We start from the raw sequence: 22,258 nt of genomic DNA on the forward strand, positions 1-22,258 counted from the left end.
ATTTTCTTCCATTGAGCTGTCACTGAAATATGTAGAATACAAATGGTAACTATTTATAAAATATAGCCTGCAGTTATTAGCAGCAATTTTTATTAGCATGAAATACAGATGTTTGTGTGTTGACATGTGTGCATAGACTAAAGCCAAAGATGGATTTTGTGTGTATAGTCAAGATGATTAAAAGTGTATAATGGCAGCAGGGCATTATGTCACAGTTATTGCATTGTATAAACACTGTTAACTACCAGAGAAAGACTATACAGTAATTAAAACACAGTCAAAAAAAATGTATTGTACTCGATAGCGGTTACTGTCTTGGATGTAAAAACCAAATTGCTTTGCTTATTATTCATAGAAAATCTTAGAAGTACTTGCATAGCAGACAAACTTCTTTTGTGGTTTCTCCAGAAATGGATTAGGCATTTATATGTTTGAGATTTAGGGAGAGTTTGTTTATGTGGATATCTGTGTCCCACCAGTGGAAGATTTAAACATCAGCTCTTCCATCTGAAGAAGGAGGCAGTCCAGTTGGCCTGTAGTTGTGCTTGAGACCTCCTGTGGCGGAATTGTGTGTGCCTGGCCAGTTGGAAGCACCGCAAGAAAAGCAATGCGTGTGTTGCCATATTGGAGCGGTGTTCCCTGATCTCTTTTCAGGCCATCGTGTTATAAGTACTCTTTTCTCCTGGGCTGGAACTCAGCTTGCTTCTGGACTAGTCTTCTGTATTCTGGGTTCTCCTTCCAAGTCATATTAATAGGTTCAACTTTTTTTCTTGGACACTTTCCAAGTGTCTGATCCGTGGCTAATTGAAGAAGCTTGAAATAGCTCTGGTACACTTGAGTTTCTTGTTTGCACGCACAGACATATGGAATTCAAAGGGATCCATGCAGCTGAAGGCCCGTGGGCCTGGCTCTTTATGACAGTTTCTGTCCACTGTTCCCCCGCCTTACCCCAAGCTTTGGCTGAGTTGGGCTGTTACACCTTATGGACGTGTCTTGTCTCTCTCTGTCAAGTTCTCACCTATAGTTTCTGGCTGAAAAGTCTTCTTTCAGTAGGAAAAAGAATTGTAGTTATTTGTTTGCTGACTTTTGACAGTGCCTTCTCAGTAATAGTAGCTGTAGTTTTTTGAAATGTAGCTTCTCTTAAGTACTTTCTGAGGGATCTAATCTCTGACTTTTTTTTTTTTTTTAACCTGCTGTTTTTTCTTAAAAAAACCCTTTGGCACAGTTTGCTAATACTTACTCAGAATACTTTCAAAGCTCCTAGTGAGTTAATAACAGAAGTTACTACATACTGCTGGCGTTGCCAACAGCCAAGTTGAAGACTGATTTCTAAAATGCTTTTGATACACACGTACTTTATTTTCGTATTACTTGAAATGAGAGTGTGAAGTATTTCAAAGTTCTAGAAAGTCAACTTTTTCTTCCTGTAATTTCTGTTTTTGTCTTTTCTAACCATGATATTCTGTTTTCTTCTACATGGCAGTGAATTAGAAAATTGCTTTAATAAAGTGATTGCTTGATTTGCTTGAAAGGATGATATCAGTAGGAAAACAGAACTTCTGACAGGTTCTGATTGTCTATGCCTTTACTTACTGGTTTCCTTCTTTTGCTTTGTTTTGATTTGTTTAGGTTTTTGTGGGTTTTTTGTTGGTTTTGTTCATTTGTTTGTTTTTTAAACTGAAATATGCTCCTAATACATTCTGCTCTTTCTTCTGTATAGTTGACTAACATCTGTTTTTTACTGTTTGTAAAACAGGGAATGTTGAGTGGAGATACAGGTGATAGTGCACTCAGTTCTAGGTGGAATCAGAAATTGATTGTACTTTTGTAAGGGCTTGCTCACGATCTTGCATGTGCAGTAGCGTGAGGTCTAGGTTTTCCTTCAGAATATACATCTTTATTTTTTTTTAATGTCGTTTGGGTTTGTTAAATCTCTTGATGCTCAAACCTGTGACGGTTGAGGTGATTGGGATAATTTCTCTTTCTCCTAGGTCAGATGAGATTATGATATTTATTGGGTGGATTTAGATTTAGAACAGTACATATCAGGATCAGAGGGTTTGCTTGTAAGATTTACTTAAAAAAAAAAAAACCAAACCAAAATCAAAACCCAAAACTCTTGGAGGACTTTGCTGCCAGATGCAATCCTTTTTGAAACAAATTATTTAGCATTTAAGTTGCAGTCAGTCCTTGGGATAGGAGTAACTTCACTTGGCAGTGAATGTGTTTTGCTTTAAGATTCCTTTGACATGTTTCTGACTTTATGCTTCCGGAAATTCTTCTTTTGTCCCACTATATTGGCACAGCCTGTATGTTTTGGATTAGTGTAAGCCAAATGTAGGGAATGAATACCTCGATTTGATTGTCCTCTTGAGAGAGTTGTCTCCCATTTCGAAAAGTATTAGAGGAATGCAGGTGCCTGTAAGGCAGTGAAGAATCTGAAGCTGCTCCTAGAGCTGAGCCAGTGCCGAGGAACTCTGGCAAAGAGACAGTGGTGCTGGAGGCCTTCAATAGTGCCCTCACCAGATTATTCTGCAGGAGCTGGTTTGCATTCCTGCAATTTATGTTGCTCTTGTATCTGTGAAATGGACTTATTTCTTATCTCTGTAGAGCATCTAGAGCTCTTCTGAAAAGTGTGTGCTGAGTCAAGACAGCTGTGAAATCTGCTTGGAGGCGATTTTCTAAACAGCTAAAAACAATAAAAGGAGAAATGGAATGCACCACTGCCAGAGACTATGATCTTGAACAGTTTTTATTTTCTGGGTATTTGCTGTCTGCTGCCATTTTTAAGTGCAAATAAAGTTTTTTTTTTTGTGCTTCGCTTTGCTTTTGAATCACTCCTCCCCATCTTTGTTTCACTTGCTTAAAGTTATGTTCACTCTGGAGATTTAAAGTATTAGTTTTATTTCTTTGCAGTATTAGTCCCATGTTGCCCAACTCTAACCTCTTACGTAGGACATTTTCTTCTTATGCCTCCAATGATTTAGGAAACTTGCTGCTTAGTGCAGGCATCTTTAATCGGCCTGTCAGACACAGAAGTGAACACAAATAGGAAGTACTTTGACCCACTGCTTCTTCTAACCACAGTTCTTTCTTACTGCAGTTACAGGCTTTTTGAAGTAAAAGACCCAATTAAAGAAACGTGTGTTTTCTGTAAGGAGTCTGACATACTGAATAGCTGTGCTCAGAAAAATTTGTTGAAAAATGTTTCTTTTACACCATGCTTTCTGCTATGAACAGGCATGCCTAAAGCGAACTCTCCAGGCAAGGCTTTATTCTGATGGCTCAACTGCATTGCATGGTACCTGTCCATAGTGACTGCATATGTAACTTTTTTTCCCCTTCTGTTCCCCTTCAGGTTAAAGAGAAGCTTAATCCTGGCAAGTAGCCTATCTTTCTGGTTTATCCATATAGTTTCTGGAGATACCCAGTCTCATCTGTGGTAATGGTCCACCACTGTAGGGGCAACTGCCTTAAAGCAGCAGTATGGGAGTTGCATGTGGAGTGGAAATTACGTGACAAATACAAGAGTATTGCATTGTGATCCATGAAGTAGGAAGATCGGAAGGAAAAAATATTCCAGAATGTGGTCATGTAATGGTTTTAAATTTGGCCAAGTCAGAGAATTTCTGTAGGCCCTTGATAGACTTCTTTCTGGTAGAATTTGAGAATGGAGAGGTGGAATCATGGTTCTTACAGCTGCCACCTTCTTCCCATCCTGCTCCTCTCTTTCCAGACCCGAGACCCCTGGATTTACTTGCTTTTTACAGATCCACAAAAATGTCTAGATATACTAGATATAGATAAAGTGTGTATCAGAAGTTATTTACAGTAGTATTTAAGAGATAATGTATTTTACCTACAGTAATTGATTAGAAGAACAAATCAGCCTTTTTCTGTGTTCTTAAGTGGCCATGTTAAAAAGTAGTGGATTTTCTCTTCCTTGCACAGTGATCAGTGAAGTACTTTCCAAACTAATAGCACACTAGTGATATGTCATTTTTTCCCTACAAGTGCTCTTGTATAATACAAGGCCAAAAGACTCTGTGTGTCATTTGCACCAGAATAAGCATATTCTGGTTTCAAAAACAAGAGCAAGACCACTACTGAAGCACTTCTTCCCTCTTTTAAATTTTTTGTTATTATTATTTTTAAATCTTATGTAATGATTTGGTACTAGAAGTGTGCTGCTTTTTTCTTTTTTTTTAAACCAAAAAACCTCCATACCCTCTCAGGATAGGTATAACGCAAGAAAACATTTAAGTTACTTTGGTTTATGTTTGCAGGGTTCTTGCCTTTGTCCTTGCCTTTTGCCAACAGCTCCTGATGTGCATAAAGCCTGCAGAATGTAGTCGTTACTTGCAGGCTGCGACTGTGCAGGCCAAATAGTTGGGAATGGCTTAAGCCATGTGGATATCCAGGATCAGAGAGCTGCATTTGCAGATAACTCTGTTGCAGGAGGTAGCTGCTGAGTGGATAGAAATTCTGAATTATTGATGTTACTTTGTAATTAATTTGAAAGGCTAATACTAAAGTTAGCTTAATGACAGAGGGAGAAGTTGTATTTAAATTAGCCAGCAGGATTAGACAGCGGGGGGGTGGGGGTGAGGGGTTGTAGTAGGAAAACACTGTTTCTATTCTGAGACTTGTTCTTTCAAATAAACAAGCTGAATACAAAACAGCTGGAATGTTTGTATATCTATGGCTACATTTAAAGTTCCTTTTAAAGCTGAAGAAAATAGGGTATGGAATAGATTCTTCTTCTTCCCAAGGCTTATCATTAATTCATCACTTCTTTGCAGTCAGGCTGTGATTAAAGCTGCAAACCAATAAGTAATTGTGTAGACAGAAACTAGAGTCCGGGCAGAATAGCGCAGTGCTGCTGGTGATGTTCAGTGATTTCCCTCCCCCCCCCCCCCCCCCAGTGTGTTTCAGTCCAAGTAAGCTTTTGGCAAAAACTTTAAACTGTTTAAGCTATTCTGGCTTGTTTTGATTGAAGCCTCCTTCAGTCACAGTAGATCTACTGTGAGGCAGTGACAAGTAGCTCTGTGTAGTAACCTTTTCCACCAGCAGAGCTTGATCTGGAAAGAAAAATCAAAAGGCTAGAATGCAGAATTATGACTGATGTTAGCAAAACCTGTGCTGAGTTCCTCTTGGGTTGTGGGACTCTTTGCAGACCCCAAACTCTGCAACTTTGTCTTCAAACAAAATTAATCATGAATGCCAGCAACTGAATTTCTTGGCCCTCTGTCTTCTGCTATCTGAAGTCTGAGTGGAGAATGGCTAAAGGATAGAATTAAAGCCATAACCTTAGAAAGTGCACAGCTAAGCTTAATTTTTCTCCAGAGCATTTGTTTAGAACAATTGTTATTTTTGCTGGTTTTGTCTGCACACTGCAACAGTGTGCAACAGCTTCAGAAACCTCAACACCTGAACCTGTGCATTCAAGTGTCTTTTCCAATTTCATAGTGTCTAGTTTTATGAACATGTTAGGAGAAGACATGCATATCCCACATCCCAACACACATATGAAGGATACTGAATTTTTTCCCTTCCATTCCCCCCGCCCCTTTCCTGTCTGCAATTGAATATTGTTGCAGTATCATGAAAAGGGCATCCTATGTTTCCAGTTTGTACTATATTTATAGCTTGACTGAAGGTAGGAATTGTCTTAATCTTGTGAGCTTGTTTTATACTCTTTCCAGCCTGGCAGCTCGAAAGCAGTCTGAAAGTTTCAGCAGTTGTGTTAGACCACACGCTCTGGTGTTCCTCTGGTGTTGCCTCCTCCTTTATGGTGCATAGATATCAAAAATCATTAAAGATGATTCTGTAGTATGAAAAAGGAGGGCAAGGTGTTGGCCTAGCGTACTGCAATGTTAACTGCTCTGGCCACCAGCTGCTGAATAAAAAGATCTTTTGGTATGCATGTTGCGTAGGTGCATTTAGCACTGCTCTAAAATTCTAGGAGGAGATGAGTTGAGTTGTTTTGACATTGAACTGAGACTTTGGTCATACATGGCAAAGGATAAACGAAGCTGATCCTTTTTATTTTCTACACAGTTATTTCAGTCACACTGTTGGGTTGGCTGCTATACAGCATGCTTTATAGACATTTAAACACTCTTTTAAAAAATGTTTATCTGAGAGATACCAGATGCCTTGGGTTTCATCCAAGGCTTCCATAAAAAGCCATAAGCACAGAGAAAAGAAATTATTTCCGATGTGTTTCTTAGCTGATTACAATACTGCTTCTGTACTCAAACTGGTTTCCTGGTAACCCTGGTATAGGTAGCAGAAGGTGACTTAATGGATGCTAAGACTCAGTTTTCTCATTTCCATATGACTTGTAGAATGACCTACTTTGTGTTGAGCTCTCTTTGTTGTTTCAGCAAAATGTGCTTGGGTGTACAAGTCTGGGCTTTCATTAAGATGCCGCTCAGCTAGTACTGGGGTTTGTGGTTTCTGTTTTAAAGCAAGCTCTCATTTCTTTAGCTTAAATTCATTTACTTTAAAAATGTTTGTGAAAGAAATATTTTTTTTTCTTGATCTTTTTCAGATTATCAGAGACTGATGACTGTGGCAGAGACCATCACAGCACTAATGTTTCCATTTCAGTGGCAGCATGTGTATGTTCCTATCCTTCCAGCATCCCTCCTTCATTTTCTAGATGCTCCTGTCCCTTACCTCATGGGCTTGCACTCTAATGGGCTGGATGACAGGTCTAAGCTGGAACTTCCTCAAGAGGTGAGCTCGTCTCGATTCATTAAATATTGTACTAGACTATGAGAGAAGTGAGAAATGAGCCAAAACACTAGTGCTAACTGTAACAGCCATTGTGAAGTTCTTGCTGGCTCTGGTTTGGGATAGCTCTTACTTTATTTTTTGGAGATGCTGGAGAAAATCTGGTGAAGTAGATAAATAAACCCCTGTTTTGGAAACTGTATGCTCTGATAAAATTAAACTGTAATTTTACAGGTATTTATGCAGTGGGGTTACAGAAAGAATATTTTTGTGTTGTAAAACTTAGCCCTGTAGTGCTAGGAAATGCAAGAAAGTGCAGTGTGAATTCACTAGCTGTGGCCAAAAGGCCATACAGCTGCTTCTGTGCGGTGCTGAGTGAGCAAAGCTTGACTGGCTTCAGCGCTGTGCTGTGTTGGTTCCTGACTGCATGGGATTAGGCTGGGTTTCCTTGCACTGCATTTCTGATCTGGGGTTAGCTTACATGGACCCAGCCTGTCAGGTGTCTGCACCAGAACTATTTCAAATTTTCTTCTAGAATGCATACTTCAGTCTGCAGCAAAATGTCAGCATATACTTGAGCAAACTGGTGCTAATTGGGATAGTGCTCAGGAAGTCCTCCCTTGTAGCGAGGCTCTGTTAACACCAGCCACTGTATAAAGGAGAAGCAAACGGTCTGTAAAGGTTCTGCAACTCGTACATGGGGCTGCTACTACGTTCAAACTGCTTAGAGGCTGTTTTTATTTACTTTATCCCACTTTTCACTTCACAAATAGTCTTTTTAGGGACGTGCCAAGAGAGAGTTTAAGAGCTGGTGGTGAGGATCAGGGGACCAAGAGTGGTTGAGCACTACCTGAGGTAGCAAAGGAAATGTCTGCAGGAGCCAGTAACCACCCGTGGGAAGCATGTCAGGTGGCTGGCGTCTGGCTGGCTCGTGAGGCAGTTCCATCAGTCATCTGAATGACTTCTCTCATCGAGCGCCATTGAATGGTTTATTTGCTCTTGTATATAGAAAATGCTGAGTGTTACAGTATGGTCTGGCTGGCTGTTGTCTAGAAGCTGGACACCTATATCAGGTAGCCCTGTGGGAAATGAGTGCTTGCAGAGTTCCTAACTGCAGAACAACACAGCTCTGGCCCCTGCTAGAGTCTGCTTACTTGTAGGTGTAACTTTGCGGGGGAGGAACTGAGTAAACCATGGGAAACACCCTACTTGTAGGCACTGGTAGGATTCTCTAATCTCTGCCATTTTCTCTGGTTGTCTGTTTTCTTCTATTATCATTTACATTACTGGGAAAGCAGAATTGTGGCAGGCAGAGGGTTTTGTGGTGTTTTTTATTTTCATCAGGCAGTGCTGCAACATAGCTTGATGCAAAAAAACTTCTTAAAAAAGCTGCATGAAATTAAAGACAAGATATTTTTGTGAACCTCCAGTCTGGTCACCATGCCAACATTGCTCTTTTTCTCAAATCCGTATGCTGATAGTTTTCATTTGTTTTTCCTGGCAAGTTCAAAGGAAAATTTTGCTTCAGACTGTGTTATTTTTTCTATGAAAACTGAAGTATTTAATCTCTTTATTTCTTTCTTTTCTCACTCTTTTTTTTTTTTTTTTTTTTTTTTTCCACTGGCATAATTAATAACAGAGTAGAGTATGTTATTGCCATGAAAACAGTTTATTGCTTTGGTTTACTACATTTTTACAAAATTTTGCATGTACTGACAGGCCTAATTAATATGGTTAGTATACTTTTTAGAGAGAATAGCTGGTGAAGTAAAATGCATGTGTGGATGTGCATGTTAATATGCACCATGGATGTTTTTACTATTATAACAAGCTTCTAAAAGACTGTCCTCCTTTTGTAAAGAATTTCCTTATTTTAAAATCACTGTAATACTTCCAACTAAATAAACATATTTTACTTTCAGATAAGTATTTCAATTATTTAAAAGGTAAATGGTTTTGAAGAGCTTTATTAGCTTACTTTGGAGGTTTAAAGTAAGGTAGTTGATCTATTTTTAGATGTTAAAAATGAGATCAAAGTAGTATTAAAAAAAACAATCTGGCACCTCAATTTTGATTTTGTTTTACAGATAGCCTTTTATGAAGGTGGAGGAGTAGATTTTTGATAGTGTCTTACAGAGATCAGAATTGTCTGGGAGGGCAGGGAGGGGAGGACACACAGGACTGAGATAGCAGCAGCAATGTGTCCATGTGATGGAATTTGCTGCAGGACTTAAACTTGTCCTTCTGAAGCTTCAGCTTTTCTCTTTCTTATTTGAAGAGTGAGCTATTAAAGCTTTGTACGTGATGAGTATGACTCAGTCTGAGAAATCACCTTGGTAGTCACTGCTGGGTAAGGTTTCTTGTGAACTGTTGAAGTCGTCGGCAATGTGGGCTGAGAATGTAGCTATGACATAGAAATAGACTTGAACATGTGCTGGAGACTTCAAAGATGACTAAGAAGTTGTCCTATACCAATAGATTTGCTTATCTGAGAAGCAAAGTAGACTGGGAAGAACAGGAGCTCACTATTGAGTTTTTCATTGTAGAGGGTTTACTTTCAAAAAAAAAAAAACAACCCCCAAACCTGCTGTTGCAGCAAGAAGTAAATGTACCATTTTAAAATGTAAAGCAGAATTCAAACTGCATGCTGGTCTCACTAAGTGAAACTATTGGTCAGTAGCAGTACTTCTGATATTAATAATTTAATCAGTCATTGTTAGTATGTTTAGAACTGCAGATTACAGTCTCATCTCAAAACTGCTTTGTTTTATGGTTAGGCTTTCAGATACCCTTCATGTAAAGAGCCAAAGAAGCTCTACACTTAATTCCTGACATAGAAACGGACAAGGAACATGCATAAAATGTGTTGTTGTAGAACAGTAGAAGAGGGCATATGGATTCTATAATTTGTACTTCAATAAAGACAAATTTATCATCAGTAAGAAAAGGGATATTGATATTTAACATTGCTTATCTCTAAAGTTTGGAATGTATATGATCCTTTATGAAATCATCAGGGTTATATGGGGAACTTAATTTCCAAGTCCTGGCTCTAGGCTCCTGATTCATAGATATAGTAAGTATCAGAATTTTCCTCACTTATTGCAAAGGGTATGCAAAGAGCTGTTCTAAGTTCTAATTTATACTGAGTTCTGAAAAAAAATTTTTTTTCTTTGTCTTGAAGATGCATAAACTGCATCTCTGTTGCTAATATGTTTACGTGGGTGCATGGGACAACTGCTGTTAAAGAAAGCAATATCTAATTTAGACAAGGGCCGAAGAAGTGAGCTTTGACAGAAAATCTGGTTAGTGCTTCTCAGTTGAAGGGCATTGTGGAAGAATATAATATTGCAATCTAGCATAGCATGGATGCCTCAGTGTCACTGTAGACCTCTTGATTGTGGTTTTATAATGAAGTTTTAAAAACACTAATTTGTCTTGCTCAAAGTGTTTTAGGCTAATATATGTGAAAATACTGTCTGTCCTAACTTGGTCAGGTTTGGTTTAAGTCTTGCACACATGTGCCATAAGGCTTGTTTTGGTTTGCTTGTGGTGGCAGTCTCCCATATTTTGGTCACATCTGGTGCTTTAAGGGGATGCTTTGCTGTGGGAGCATGGAAACCCAGTTGTATCCTAGAAGTTGACGCTTTGTCAGTTGATGATTAAAATCTTTGGCAAAGTAACTGCATTAGTACAAAATTCAGGTTTAGACTATCCCTTGGGTACATCAGAAAACAGTGCCTGATGGAGAACTCATTGAAGTTCACCAATGACTTAAAGACCTGACTCTGTGGCCCAGTAAAATTGTAGCAAAGACTCAAGGCTTACTGTAGGACTGCGTTTCTTGTACATGTCAGTGATACAGTGCACTTAAAGTTAAGCTTGTTCTTATATGTATTGCTGCTTTGCTGAGGGCTCTTTCTGTATGCATGGGCGTCCTTGTGGTTTCACTAATAGCTGCATCAGAGACTTGTAAGGAACCCAGGACAGAAAGGGAGGGGGCATGGGAGAAGTGATGCTAGAATAAGGTGCTGCAGAAATCAAAGCGGAAGGGAAGAACATGTAGCTGTTTCAGATGTTTCTGGCAAAAGTGTGGTTTGTTTATCGGTAAAATTGATCAAAAAAGTGGTTAAACTAGCTTTCTTGCAGATCATAAACCCAGCAAGTACTAAAGTAAGATTGTTTTTTTGATGTGTCTTTGAATTTCCTTTTAAAGAAACTTTTGCAGTGCTATAGCAATATATTTTTAACAAGCAAGTTAATCTGGGCCATTTCATGTTACTGGATTTGCATGTGCATCTTGCCGCTCTGTAATGCAGGAGAATGGTGGAAATTGAGATTATTTTGAGTGAAAATAAGCAAGACTGAGTCTTCCAGCGCTGGTTAAATCAAACAAAAGTAGTATTTCAATAAAAAAGTTTGTTTTTAATGAAGTGATCCCAAGGGTCTTGGGCAATAGCTTTTTCTTTTAGAAAATTTGCAAGATTTTAAAAGCTAAAATCCAGTTCTCTGCTAATATAAGACAGATATAGATTCATAGTATTTTCATTTTAACCATTAAAAAGGTGTTATTCAATGATAGATCTTAAATTCTGTGGGGTTTTATTTTTGTATGTTGTTTTAGAAGATAAGAAAGAGCTCTTGAAAAGCCTTATTTCCTCTTGATGCCAACAAATTTAGACCAGACTGACCAAGATAATTATTTTGAAAGATAATCACTGCTTTGTATGCATTCTCAGACTATCTGCTCGTGTGATAGATCCTTAATAATACTGTGAATTTATTGACAGACTTCAGTTTTATGTTTTCATGTACTTCAGTGTTAAATAGCCACTTGAGTTAAATTCACCTTTCTGAAAGCTGCAAGTTGTTCTCAGTCACATATTCTGGGTTGGCATGAAGAACAGTAGTGCTGAGAATAAACGTAAAAGGTCACCATTTGCTTACAGGAATGGCACAGGAGCATCCTTTAGAATTTAGGACCACTGTAAACACACTTACTACAAGCCAGCCGTGTGTGTAAATTTGCATATCCATGTTTTCTGTGTGTTAAGTGAAGTGAGTGGTTATTTGCAAGGTTGGGACCTAATGCACCAAGGTGATACATGCTGTAGAAATGCTGTAGATGAATGTTTTTTAGTTTTTCAATGCTATATTCAGGCAGAAGCCTTAACTCAGAACCATGTTTCAATCTGACTATCTAGGAGGGGATGTCAAAACCTGTATGTGACCTATACTTTGAGCACCTGGGCTGCACAGAGAATTCAAGTAGTGGTGATTGTGCTATCAGAACTGACTGTTCTAAATTGCTGTAGGCATCTATTTGCATACCATGTAATTATGTATTAATGTTTTAAATAAAGCATATTTTCTCTTTAGGATTTCAGTGGGGTGGGAAGCTTACTTATTGTTAGTGAATGTTGGTTCCTCCTTAGACGGCCTTTTGGCAGAACCTAAATCATTTCCTTCTGTATTTTTGAACAGAGCTGAAAGGAAGGATATGGGCTTGATGCAGGACTTGCTAGATCTGGGGCGGGGGGGCTGGCCCTTATTGTACTTGAGGTCAAACTAAAGAATTGCAATTGTCCTCTGGCTTTGGAATTGATGGGTGTAGTCCAGACCCCACTGAGCCCATGGAAAGTTGTGCTGTTGACCTCAGGGGACCAGGCTTTGGCATCGGATACATGAACATTGACTTACTTGCATCCACATTCCTAAGGTTTGTAAGACTTTCACCTGGACACCCTGTTATTTGTGATGATATAAGTTTATGGAAAGACAAGTTTTTAAATTAGGATGTGACACTCTTGTTCCTTAGTGTAGTGTCTCAGGAGAATATTTTATTGTGTGATGATGATATGTGTCCTCTCTTGTAACAATCTGCTATTAAAGTGGTGTGTAACTATTTGAGGTTTTCTTTTGGTCAGAAAACTGATACCTCGGCAACAAATAAAAGAATATTTGACTGTTCTAGAAACCTGAAATACCAAGCGACTAACTTAAGGATGCTCTTTCAATTGTATCTCTACTTACACATGTTGCTAAGTATCTTGTCTTTGTCTCATTTTAATTTGGTATGTGTAAAATGATGATTAGTGTATCCATAGAGGCTTACATAAAGAGCTATCAACTATTCACAGCTTGCTCAACTGTGCTGCCTCCAGAAACAAAATAACTAAAACTTTGTGATCAAAGAACTCCGTTATTTTTCTACTTTGTGTACTTGCCCAGTTCTTAGCAGGCAAAATGCTTTGGATGGCCATGATTTCATAAAAAATAAGTGCCATTTCATTTCTCTTGCTTTTTAAGGGAGGGGACTCCTCTATCCTTACTGATATTCCATTCTGTTGGATCTGTAGTGTAGCAGCATTGTGAGACTTACTGTTTTGGTGTCTGTTACTGGCGGTTTATTTACTTGGGATTTCATTTTTACAGAAAAATGTTGGTTTGGTACCTCTTGAAAGGCTTGTGAGATGAGGTATCTTTACCATTTCTGTTCCCTGGGGAACATGGCCTTTTCAGAAGTGCTTATGCAGTTCTTGTGGATGACCTCCGTCTCCCTAAGTTAAGAGAGGCTAAAGCCATCTACTGAATCTCCTTTGCTTATGCTGCTCTAGGTAGTCCTCTATCTTATGGGTTATTAACCAGGCACTGAATAAGTGTAGAGTGTCCCCAAAAATACTCTTTACACTCTTTAGAGTATTGCTACACACTGACATATTTCTTTTTTTTTTTAATGCTTCCATACAGGGCAAATTCTGGGAAATGTAATAGTAAGTTGCATGGAAAGCAATCATCATTAGTGGCTTAGAGTGTTTAAACTCTATGTATTGCTCTTAAAGAGAAACTCTGCAGAAGGGATATTTAACTGTTGGAAGAATTGGCCAGATGAGCCCAGATACTTATAAGGAATTTTAGCAAGCATTAAATTTGGCTTTTTCTTCATCGGCAAGGAGTTTCAGTGTGAAGACTAGAATCTCTACATAGGTAAGGTTAATGTTTGGTTACTTTTTGGCCAAGCACTTTTTAGGTACAACGAAGCTTAACCAAGAGTGATGTTTTCTGCAGAATCTGTGCTAAGGTAAGATAATCCAAAAAAGAAGGGAAGTTGAATGGCATCAATTAAAGAGAGTTTTAAAAGGAAGTAATACAATTAAACTGTTTGAAGAGTTTCTTAATGAGTCCGTCTTGCCATTTCGCAGACAGCTTGTGACAAATTAAATGTTTTTTGTTTTTCCCTCAGCACCGATTGGTAGGCATTGTGCCTAGTTTCAAGGCTTTATTTCTCTCATGTCTTGAAGTGCTTACAGTGTTCCTGATAAATATTAGCTGACTTGACTTCTAATCATCACAGAACCATGTGTATAGTGGGGGTCTTGAAGTTCCTAAGTTCAGGTGCTTACTTGAAACATGAGAGTTCTTGTGTACATACTGTCCCTTTGTGCTGAATGTTTCTTTGAACGAGAAGCAGATGCACTCTGTGTGCATCCCTAGCATACCACTGGAGCTGCCTTGCTACGTAGGCACACACACCACCTGCTATATTTGAGCAATGTTGATACTGGGGAAATCTGAACAATGACACCTGCCCTATTTAAAAAATAAAACTTTTTCTGGGGGACACCAGAAGCTCTTTCAGAATCAAGGTCTTAGTTCTGTTTGTTGACCCTGGATTCTTTTGCAACACCTAATTCAATTTGTGATTTAATTTACAGTAAAGGATCTATACAAGAGCTACTAAACTGTTTTATATGCATTCCTTTGAGTGTAAGAAATCAATCCCAGTATTGAAATGCTACAACATCAGGAAATGGAGAACTGGAATTCTTCTACTTACCTCTTTAGCTATGGGTAATATTGTAGCAGAGCATAGATTGGACTTTTTCATGCAAAGTTCTGTGCAAATCTAGTGTAATTTGTCCAGTGGAGTTCTGCTTTAAGAATTACAGTGTTTTTTTAAATTTTAATGTTGAAGTTCAAGAAATCAAACACAACAGATATTTGTGTTTTAAGGAGAGTTGACATCCTAACTTTGTTCTGTAGAAATGCCAAGAGAGCTAAATCTGTCACAAGTACTAAATCTATGTTTACACAACAGTTTACTTAAATGAAGGGGTCTCGTCAGGCACAGCTTATCCTAGTCTACCTGTGATCAGTCCCACAGCAAGATCCTACCGGAACTACTTTGTCCTTACTGCTGCTTCACTGCTTGTGTACATTGCTCTGATTTCTGAGATCATCCATCATTCATTCAGTGTGGGGTTCATCTCTTCCAATTCTTTCTTTCCTATTAAATTGTGAGGGTACTTCCATCCTTCTGCACTTAATGAATCATAAGAAATAACTGGAGATCTGTTAGCTCTCATGACTTGATATGTAATTTTGCTGCAAAGCTATAGTGAGAACTGAGTTCAGGTGTGCCTCCTAGAATAATGCAATGAAGCTAGGTTGAAAGTACCCTATAATCTGGGTGAAGGAATTTTGTATAGGGAAGGCTAAACAGAGAAGTGACAGTCCACATTAATTCTGCAGTGAAGAAAACCTGAAATGCTTCTACGGAAAAGCAAAGTTTCTTCTGTATACATAACTTTCCAAGTGGATTTCACACATGAATGGGGTTCTTGCTGTGATGTATGTAATTATGTAATGTTATGAAACCATTTGATACGGATTTTGCAATGCAGAAGCCAAAAGGGGAAAACCCCCCTCACCAAATATAGTGAGGTAAATCCTTGAAAGATGTGTAGCTTCTTTTGATGTTGCTGTGGAAGGTAGGTGGTTTTTCTGTTCCCCGCCCCCCCCCCCCCCCCCCCCCCCCCCCCCCCCCCCCCCCCCCCCCCCGGTCTTTTTTGATGGTAAATGAGATAGAGATTGGAACAGGAAAACAGAATTGAAACTACTTCAATTCATTTTTCCCTTTGGAAACAAACTTCTAAACTTGTTCAATGAATTTCCTTAGTTCTCAAGTTGCTTACAAAAAAGAGAAGATAACTTTATTGCAGCTTCTGCAGTATCAGTACACCTTTTAGAATAAAATTCGCCAAATCTCTTAGCGGGGTGGACTGATAATCTGAGCAACAGGCAGTCAGCTGCTTATGTATGCACGTCTATAAAATAGTATTGCAAATATCCTGTAGTTAAAATCTAGCTGTATGCGTATGAAAAAATTCACACATCTGTACCTAATATATGCTACAATCTCTTTTCTGCCTAGTAAACAACTTTAAAATGAGTCTTCTTTCTTAGTTACCTCCTTGAAAGACCTGGAAATGTAGGCCTTCTGCTGCTTTCTTCAAAGTCAACCAACCAGTTCAGTTATGGTTGGAGCCAGTCTGTTTTACAAAACAACCGAACAAATGCAAATGTATTTGAATCTTTTAATAAGCACAAAACCCAAAGATGAATAAAACATGACCCTTGTGCTTAGTGATATTGTAATGGTATCCTGTTCTAAATTAAATCCCAGGCTAACCTGTGCTTTGTGGATGTAGACAACCATTTCATCGAGCTGCCAGAAGACTTACCCCAGTTCCCAAATAAACTTGAGTTCATTCAGGAAATTTCAGAGATACTAATGGCTTTTGGAATTCCACCTGAGGGAAACCTTCACTGCAGTGACAGTGCCTCCAAGATGAAGAGCCTCAGAGCATGTGACCTGGTTTCTGATAAAAGAAACGGGAACATAGCAGGATCACCTTTGAATTCCTATGAGCTGCTAAAGGAAAATGAGACTATTGCAAGACTCCAAGCACTTGTTAAAAGAACAGGTGTGAGTCTAGAAAAGGTAAGCTATGAAATTATCTGCACTCTCTCTGGACCTATAGTAGCAGGTGGTCTGAAGTCATGGTCTAAAGACTCTGTCTGTCTTCACTAGAAAGAACTTTATGTTAACATGTTCACAACCCTTGTGATCATCTGTAGAGACAAGGGCAAGCTTGGGGGAGAGAGGGAGTGGGGTTTAACCCCACCGCATCTAGGGAAACCTTTGGCTATCCTCCAAGTGTTTCTTTGCCAAGATAATGTGTTTAAAAATACACCTTACCTTGTTTATTCTTGGTTTTAAGATTTATTCTAAAATTACACCATTTTCTTATGATTTACGTGGCTAAAACTGACATCCAGATAATCCTGAAGTTGGAATCCAATCTTGGTTTCTATAGGTATCTTTCTTTCTCATTATGTGTAGAATATGTATAATTTTGCTTGTATATAATACGCTTGCCATAGGGATACTGTGATGCTTTTTTCTGGTTGATGTTGTAAAGTGCATTAGTGTCTGATTCCCAGCAAGTGAATGTGCACAGCTCATGGTGACCCTGGTTGGATTTTTTTGGCGATCAGAATTGGGAGAAAAAGTTGTGGCCCTTTTTGCATAAAAGGTATTACACGAAAGATCACTGTGGGTTTTTTGAGCCTTTGTGGAATGGAGTGAAGATTTTCTAAGTAAAGGTTTTATTTCTTGCATGTTTAAATTATCTTGACCAGTTCTTCATTGCTGAGTCTGATTCCTACCCGCGTGACTGTAACTTGGGCCAAACAGAGATACAAATTGTGTGACCTACAAGAGGTTGGGGAGGGAGCTGCAGGGGAGTTACAAGAAGAAGCATTTCGTTACTAGACAGGATTAGATGCTCGAATGAGCTGTGTTCCTCTTCTCAGGTTTTTCTTTTGCATTGTTTTCTTCTTGTTCTGGCGAAAATTGGTAAGAAGCTTTTGTTCTTTTGCTGAATGGATTGGGAAGTGATGGGAAAAGTACAGGTCTTTTTGACTTCTTGTAAGTTTTTGCACATTCAGGCCTTATCTACTCTGTACTCTCTCCCATAGTGGTTGGAAGTCCCATTTTACTAGCCTTTTTTGTGATGACAGGAGTGTATAGGTTATAACTGTCAAAATTTTCTTGAATACGTAAATAAAGAACCTGCTTAATGCCAAATACCCAATTAATGAGGAATGTATATATGCCAAGTGCTACTTATGAGATGCAGTTAGAAGAAATGGCTGAATAGCAGAGCTGTCTCTAGCAGAGAACATGGCTGTATGATGCTATTTATATCTGGCCTTGGACTGCTATAACCAAGGTGCTTCAAGAAGCATGGGACAGCTATAGCAACTGCATCATTGTACAGATGTTGTAAGCTCTGGACATTATGTCTAATCATGTGTGGCGGTGCCTCTTGTAATAATTAACAAAGGCAGGGGTAGCAAATGTGTATTCAAACTAGTGCGTGAATGCTTGTGGCTTTAATTTTTTTTCTAGATACTCAATTCCTATCAAAACTAACATGAATTGAATATCTGAATCTCATATTGCTGTTTTCATAAATCTTAGGCCACGTGTTAACTGAAAATACATTTTATTTCATTAAAGATTACTCTGGGCTGTGTAGTGATTAATTGTGCGTTACGCTGCTAAGGACTTAGGTTACAGGAAATGGGCTACTAGACATGCACAGCTTTTTTACTGTGCGTTTCTGTCTTCATTTGAAATCTGGTGTGTATTAAACTGTAACAGTACTAAACCTGGACTTGTATTACACCAGACAGAAATATGTATTTGCCTAATATGCAGGGGTAGTAAAAACCCCTAAAAAGCATATGCAGGTGATTAAAGGGTAAAAGAAAGTAAATTAAGTATATGGCATACATGGGCATGTATATGGTTGTTATCTATCCTTTTTAATCTAAAGCATATCCAGTGCAACCAGTACTAAAGTAAGTTATGGTTTATTATTGAAATTAGAACTTTTGTAGACAAAGGTTTCTTTCTAGATTTTTTTGATGTTGCTGTTTTATTACAGTGCTTGAAAGTGTAAGTAATTTTTTTTTAATTGGAATGTTGACTTAAGGAGTAGCAGCTGAATGGCAGATTAAGCTCTTGTATACCTAGAATACCTGACAAAGCAACAATACAAATTTTTTGTGTGTTTCCTTACTTTCTCAGTTGGAGGTGCGAGAGGAGACCAGTAGCAAAAAGGATCTTAAAATTCAGTGTGATGAAGAAGAATTCAAGATTTACCAGCTGAACATTCAAATCCGTGAAGTTTTTGCCAACCGCTTTACACAAATGTTTGCAGATTATGAAGTGTTTGTCATTCAACCCAGTCAGGACAAGGAATCTTGGTTTACAAACAGGGAACAGATGCAAAACTTCGATAAAGTAAGTTGTAATAAGAAGATATGTCAGTGTAAAAAGTAAAACAGTATTCAAACCTAAGACTTTGTTTATTGGGCCATAAATGGAAAACAGTACTGTCAAAATTGTAATTTCTTCCTTAAATTTCAATGTTCCCCAAAAAAGTCACATCTTGTATATTATGTGGAAAAATACATACATATGCACACTTAGATAAAGATACTCTTCTAAGGCTACTGTAGAAAAATACCGCTTGCTGTGGAAAAATAGCTTAGAAAGCCTCACTTTATGGCTAACCTCTGCATTAAGGTTAAATATTACTAGTGAAAATGATTTTTTTGTTTGTTTGTTTTTTAACCAGAGGAATTGCTGAATATGTTAATGAATAAAGCCATGACCCCACATAACACTGACGTACATGTGTACCAAATGTATTCCTAGCTCTTTTCTAGGGAAACACAAGACCCAGTTCTTCAAATTTTACTACTGTCTTCTTTATTGGAGATCAGATATTTGTCAGCAGGATAGTTCACGTGGGTGAAGATTATGTTGCAGCACTGTGTGCTAAAACGCTGATCTGATTCCCATCAAATCGTATGAAAAGATTTTCATCAACTTCAGAAGCTTTGAGCCCAGCCAGAAGTACATAATATCCACACCTGCAGTATTGTTGTTGTGGTTTTCTGGGATTCTGTTGAAATCTTTAGAAAATCAAGGAAATGCTAAAATCACAGTTTAGTAATTGTTGTGCTATATAGTAGGTGATTGTCATGAAACTGAAGATTTCATATAGACTGCCTGTTTCAGAGATAGAATTGATGTAATAAAACTAGGCTTTACGTGGCACCAAAGTACTCTAATACATCCTTGATTAGAAAAATTGGTGCTTTTGGTGGATGTATCTCTCTGCAGACTCCCAAACACTCCGATCTCTTCTTGTCTGTTAGGCATCTTTCTTGTCGGACCAGCCTGAACCTTACTTGCCTTTCCTCTCGAGATTCCTGGAGACCCAAATGTTTGCATCTTTTATTGACAATAAGATTATGTGCCATGATGAAGATGATAAAGACCCTGTTTTGAGAGTATTTGATTCTAGAGTGGATAAAATTAGACTGCTAAATGTTAGGACACCGACTCTGCGCACATCTATGTATCAAAAGTGCACAACCATTGATGAGGCTGGTAAGAGTAATTAGCCACTTTCTTGACACTTAAGAAAATACAACTAGTCAATGCTGTTTGTTGTAGACATTAGGTTAAAGTTAAGTTAATGATTCATACTTTGAAACCTCAAAAAAAATAGACCAAAAAAGCTGAGGTGTAAAGCTTAAGTTGGGAACTAAATGTTATATAGGAAGCTGAGATATGAGATGAAATTCATGTAAAGTTTAATTGAACTCAGCTGTTTTCCTGCATGCTTTGTGTGAAAAATGTTTGAGCTTAAGAACATAAACATTTTTCTCCTTTTGGTGGCAGTTCTTTGATGTTTAATACACTCTTGTACTAGTGTACCTGTTGGGGTCAGTAAGAAACTTCTACCTCCTCTCTTAAATTTGAGATCTGCTTTTAGTTGAGGATGTGTGATTATAGATACATGTCTGATTAAGACACCTTTAAAAAAAATTAACTTTCTTACTATTTCAGAGAAATCTATTGAATTAAGGCTAGCAAAAATAGATCACACTGCAGTCCATCCACACTTGCTGGACATGAAAATTGGACAAGGGAAATACGAGCTTGGTTTTTTTCCCAAGCTTCAGTCTGATGTTTTATCCACTGGACCAGCAAGCAACAAGTGAGTAAGCTAGGACAACAGGTGCTGGATCTTGGTGAGATCTATAGAATGGTACTAAAGCAGAGATACTAGAAAGCAAATTCACTATATTTTTTTTTAAAGTTAGAACAAATCAGATGATGTGGGTGGGTTGTGTGGTGTTTTTTTTTTTTTTATGTCTCTTGCTTTTTTCTTTTTTCTTTTTTAAATCTGGACTTCCAGAAGCAAATTTACTTAAGAAAGCCTTATTATGTTTGAGGTTATAGTTGATGTACTTTGAGTAACTTACAATTACTGTCAATATAAAAGCAGATATCTTTATTGGATCTGAGTTAAGAGCTCGCAAATATTTTAGGATATCTTCTTATAAAAACTTTGAAGGAAGAGGAAGGTGGTGTAAATTGTAACTGGATATCATAGAAGAATGGAAGAATACAAAGCAAGTGTATGTGATCTAATTTTCTGAAATCCTTTGGTTGCCCAATGTTGAATTCTTCTACAGAGATTCTTTGTGTGTATTTGCAGCTGCACTTTGTCTAGTGTAATTGATGTCAACATGTTCAATATACAATAAGATAGAAACTTCTTATTTCCCCCATTGCCACTGCCCTTCACCTAACTCTTGACATTTGCTTAATAATATTCCTCTGTCTGTAGGTGGACAAAGAGAAATGCTCCTGCACAGTGGAGGCGGAAGGACAGACAGAAGCAACACACAGAGCACCTACGTCTTGACAATGATCAGAGAGAGGTGAAAATTGTTCAACTATAGAGATCTGATTTTTTTGTTTTCCTAATTGCCTGAATAATGCTCTGTAACCTTTATAAAATGTCTAGACAGTTACTTGCAGTCCATCTCTGCTCTCCCTTATGTGTATTTAATACAAATGACGTTCCTGGTCCTTAGCAGACCAAAAATACTTAGTTTGCCTATTCTAAAAGTTATGCCATTTTTACCCCCTCTCAGGACAAAATTATTTCATCCCATGTATAGGAGAGTTCCCTGAAAATGTCATCATATGCTTTAAAGTTTATTGAAAAAAAAAAGGGGGGGGGGAAGGGGGAATTAATCTTAACAGTTTTTAGCCATCTATTTCCTGTCTCTAAATAACTTAGTCACCCCGTGCTTCTTTTGTATATTTGATGGAGGAAAGATAACCACCTCCAGAGAGTGATTAATTTAATCCTAAAATCAGAAGCATTGCCTTTTGGAGTTGCCTGTTTTTCTTCCGTAGACCATAAAAAGAGTCTTAAGGTGGCAAATTAACACAACCTCATGCTAAGGTGGGAATGTGAACCCTACCCATACTGTCAGGTTTGTGTCTGCCTGTTTTTACACAGCACAGTCTGATGCTGATTTACCCACCTTCTGAACTGATAACTTCTCACCGATGCTTCTACAGCTACAGCTGACACAGTTATTCTTTGTGGTGAAGGGATTTTGAAAGATCTGGGTCATGTGAACTAATTACAGTACAGTTTCTGATTCGTATGATACAGACTGCAAACTGTTACACTGAGTGTTGATTTATGGGTAATTCCAAGAATAATCTGGTTTAGAATATCAGAATTCATTTTTTTGTTTAGTAACCCCAGAGCTTTACTTTTGT

The 22,258-nt window shown here is 38.1% G+C and overlaps 1 protein-coding gene across 5 annotated transcripts in view; it reads left to right on the forward strand.

Annotated features, from left to right (window-relative positions):
* Positions 1–22,258, forward strand: part of DENND5A (DENN domain containing 5A) — a 70,919-nt gene that overhangs the window by 24,082 nt on the left and 24,579 nt on the right. For 4 of the 5 annotated variants that reach the window (XM_050897143.1, XM_050897144.1, XM_050897145.1 and 1 more), the window contains 6 exons: positions 6,557–6,744; positions 16,208–16,525; positions 18,683–18,898; positions 19,822–20,056; positions 20,519–20,669; positions 21,306–21,399. In XM_050897143.1, the coding sequence (XP_050753100.1) occupies positions 6,557–6,744; positions 16,208–16,525; positions 18,683–18,898; positions 19,822–20,056; positions 20,519–20,669; positions 21,306–21,399 (1,202 nt within the window). The remainder of the gene's footprint in view (positions 1–6,556; positions 6,745–16,207; positions 16,526–18,682; positions 18,899–19,821; positions 20,057–20,518; positions 20,670–21,305; positions 21,400–22,258) is intronic. The other variant, XM_050897147.1, reaches the window with a different exon arrangement.

Source organism: Gymnogyps californianus, chromosome 5, assembly GCF_018139145.2.
Source record: "Gymnogyps californianus isolate 813 chromosome 5, ASM1813914v2, whole genome shotgun sequence".
Lineage (NCBI taxonomy): Eukaryota > Metazoa > Chordata > Aves > Accipitriformes > Cathartidae > Gymnogyps > Gymnogyps californianus.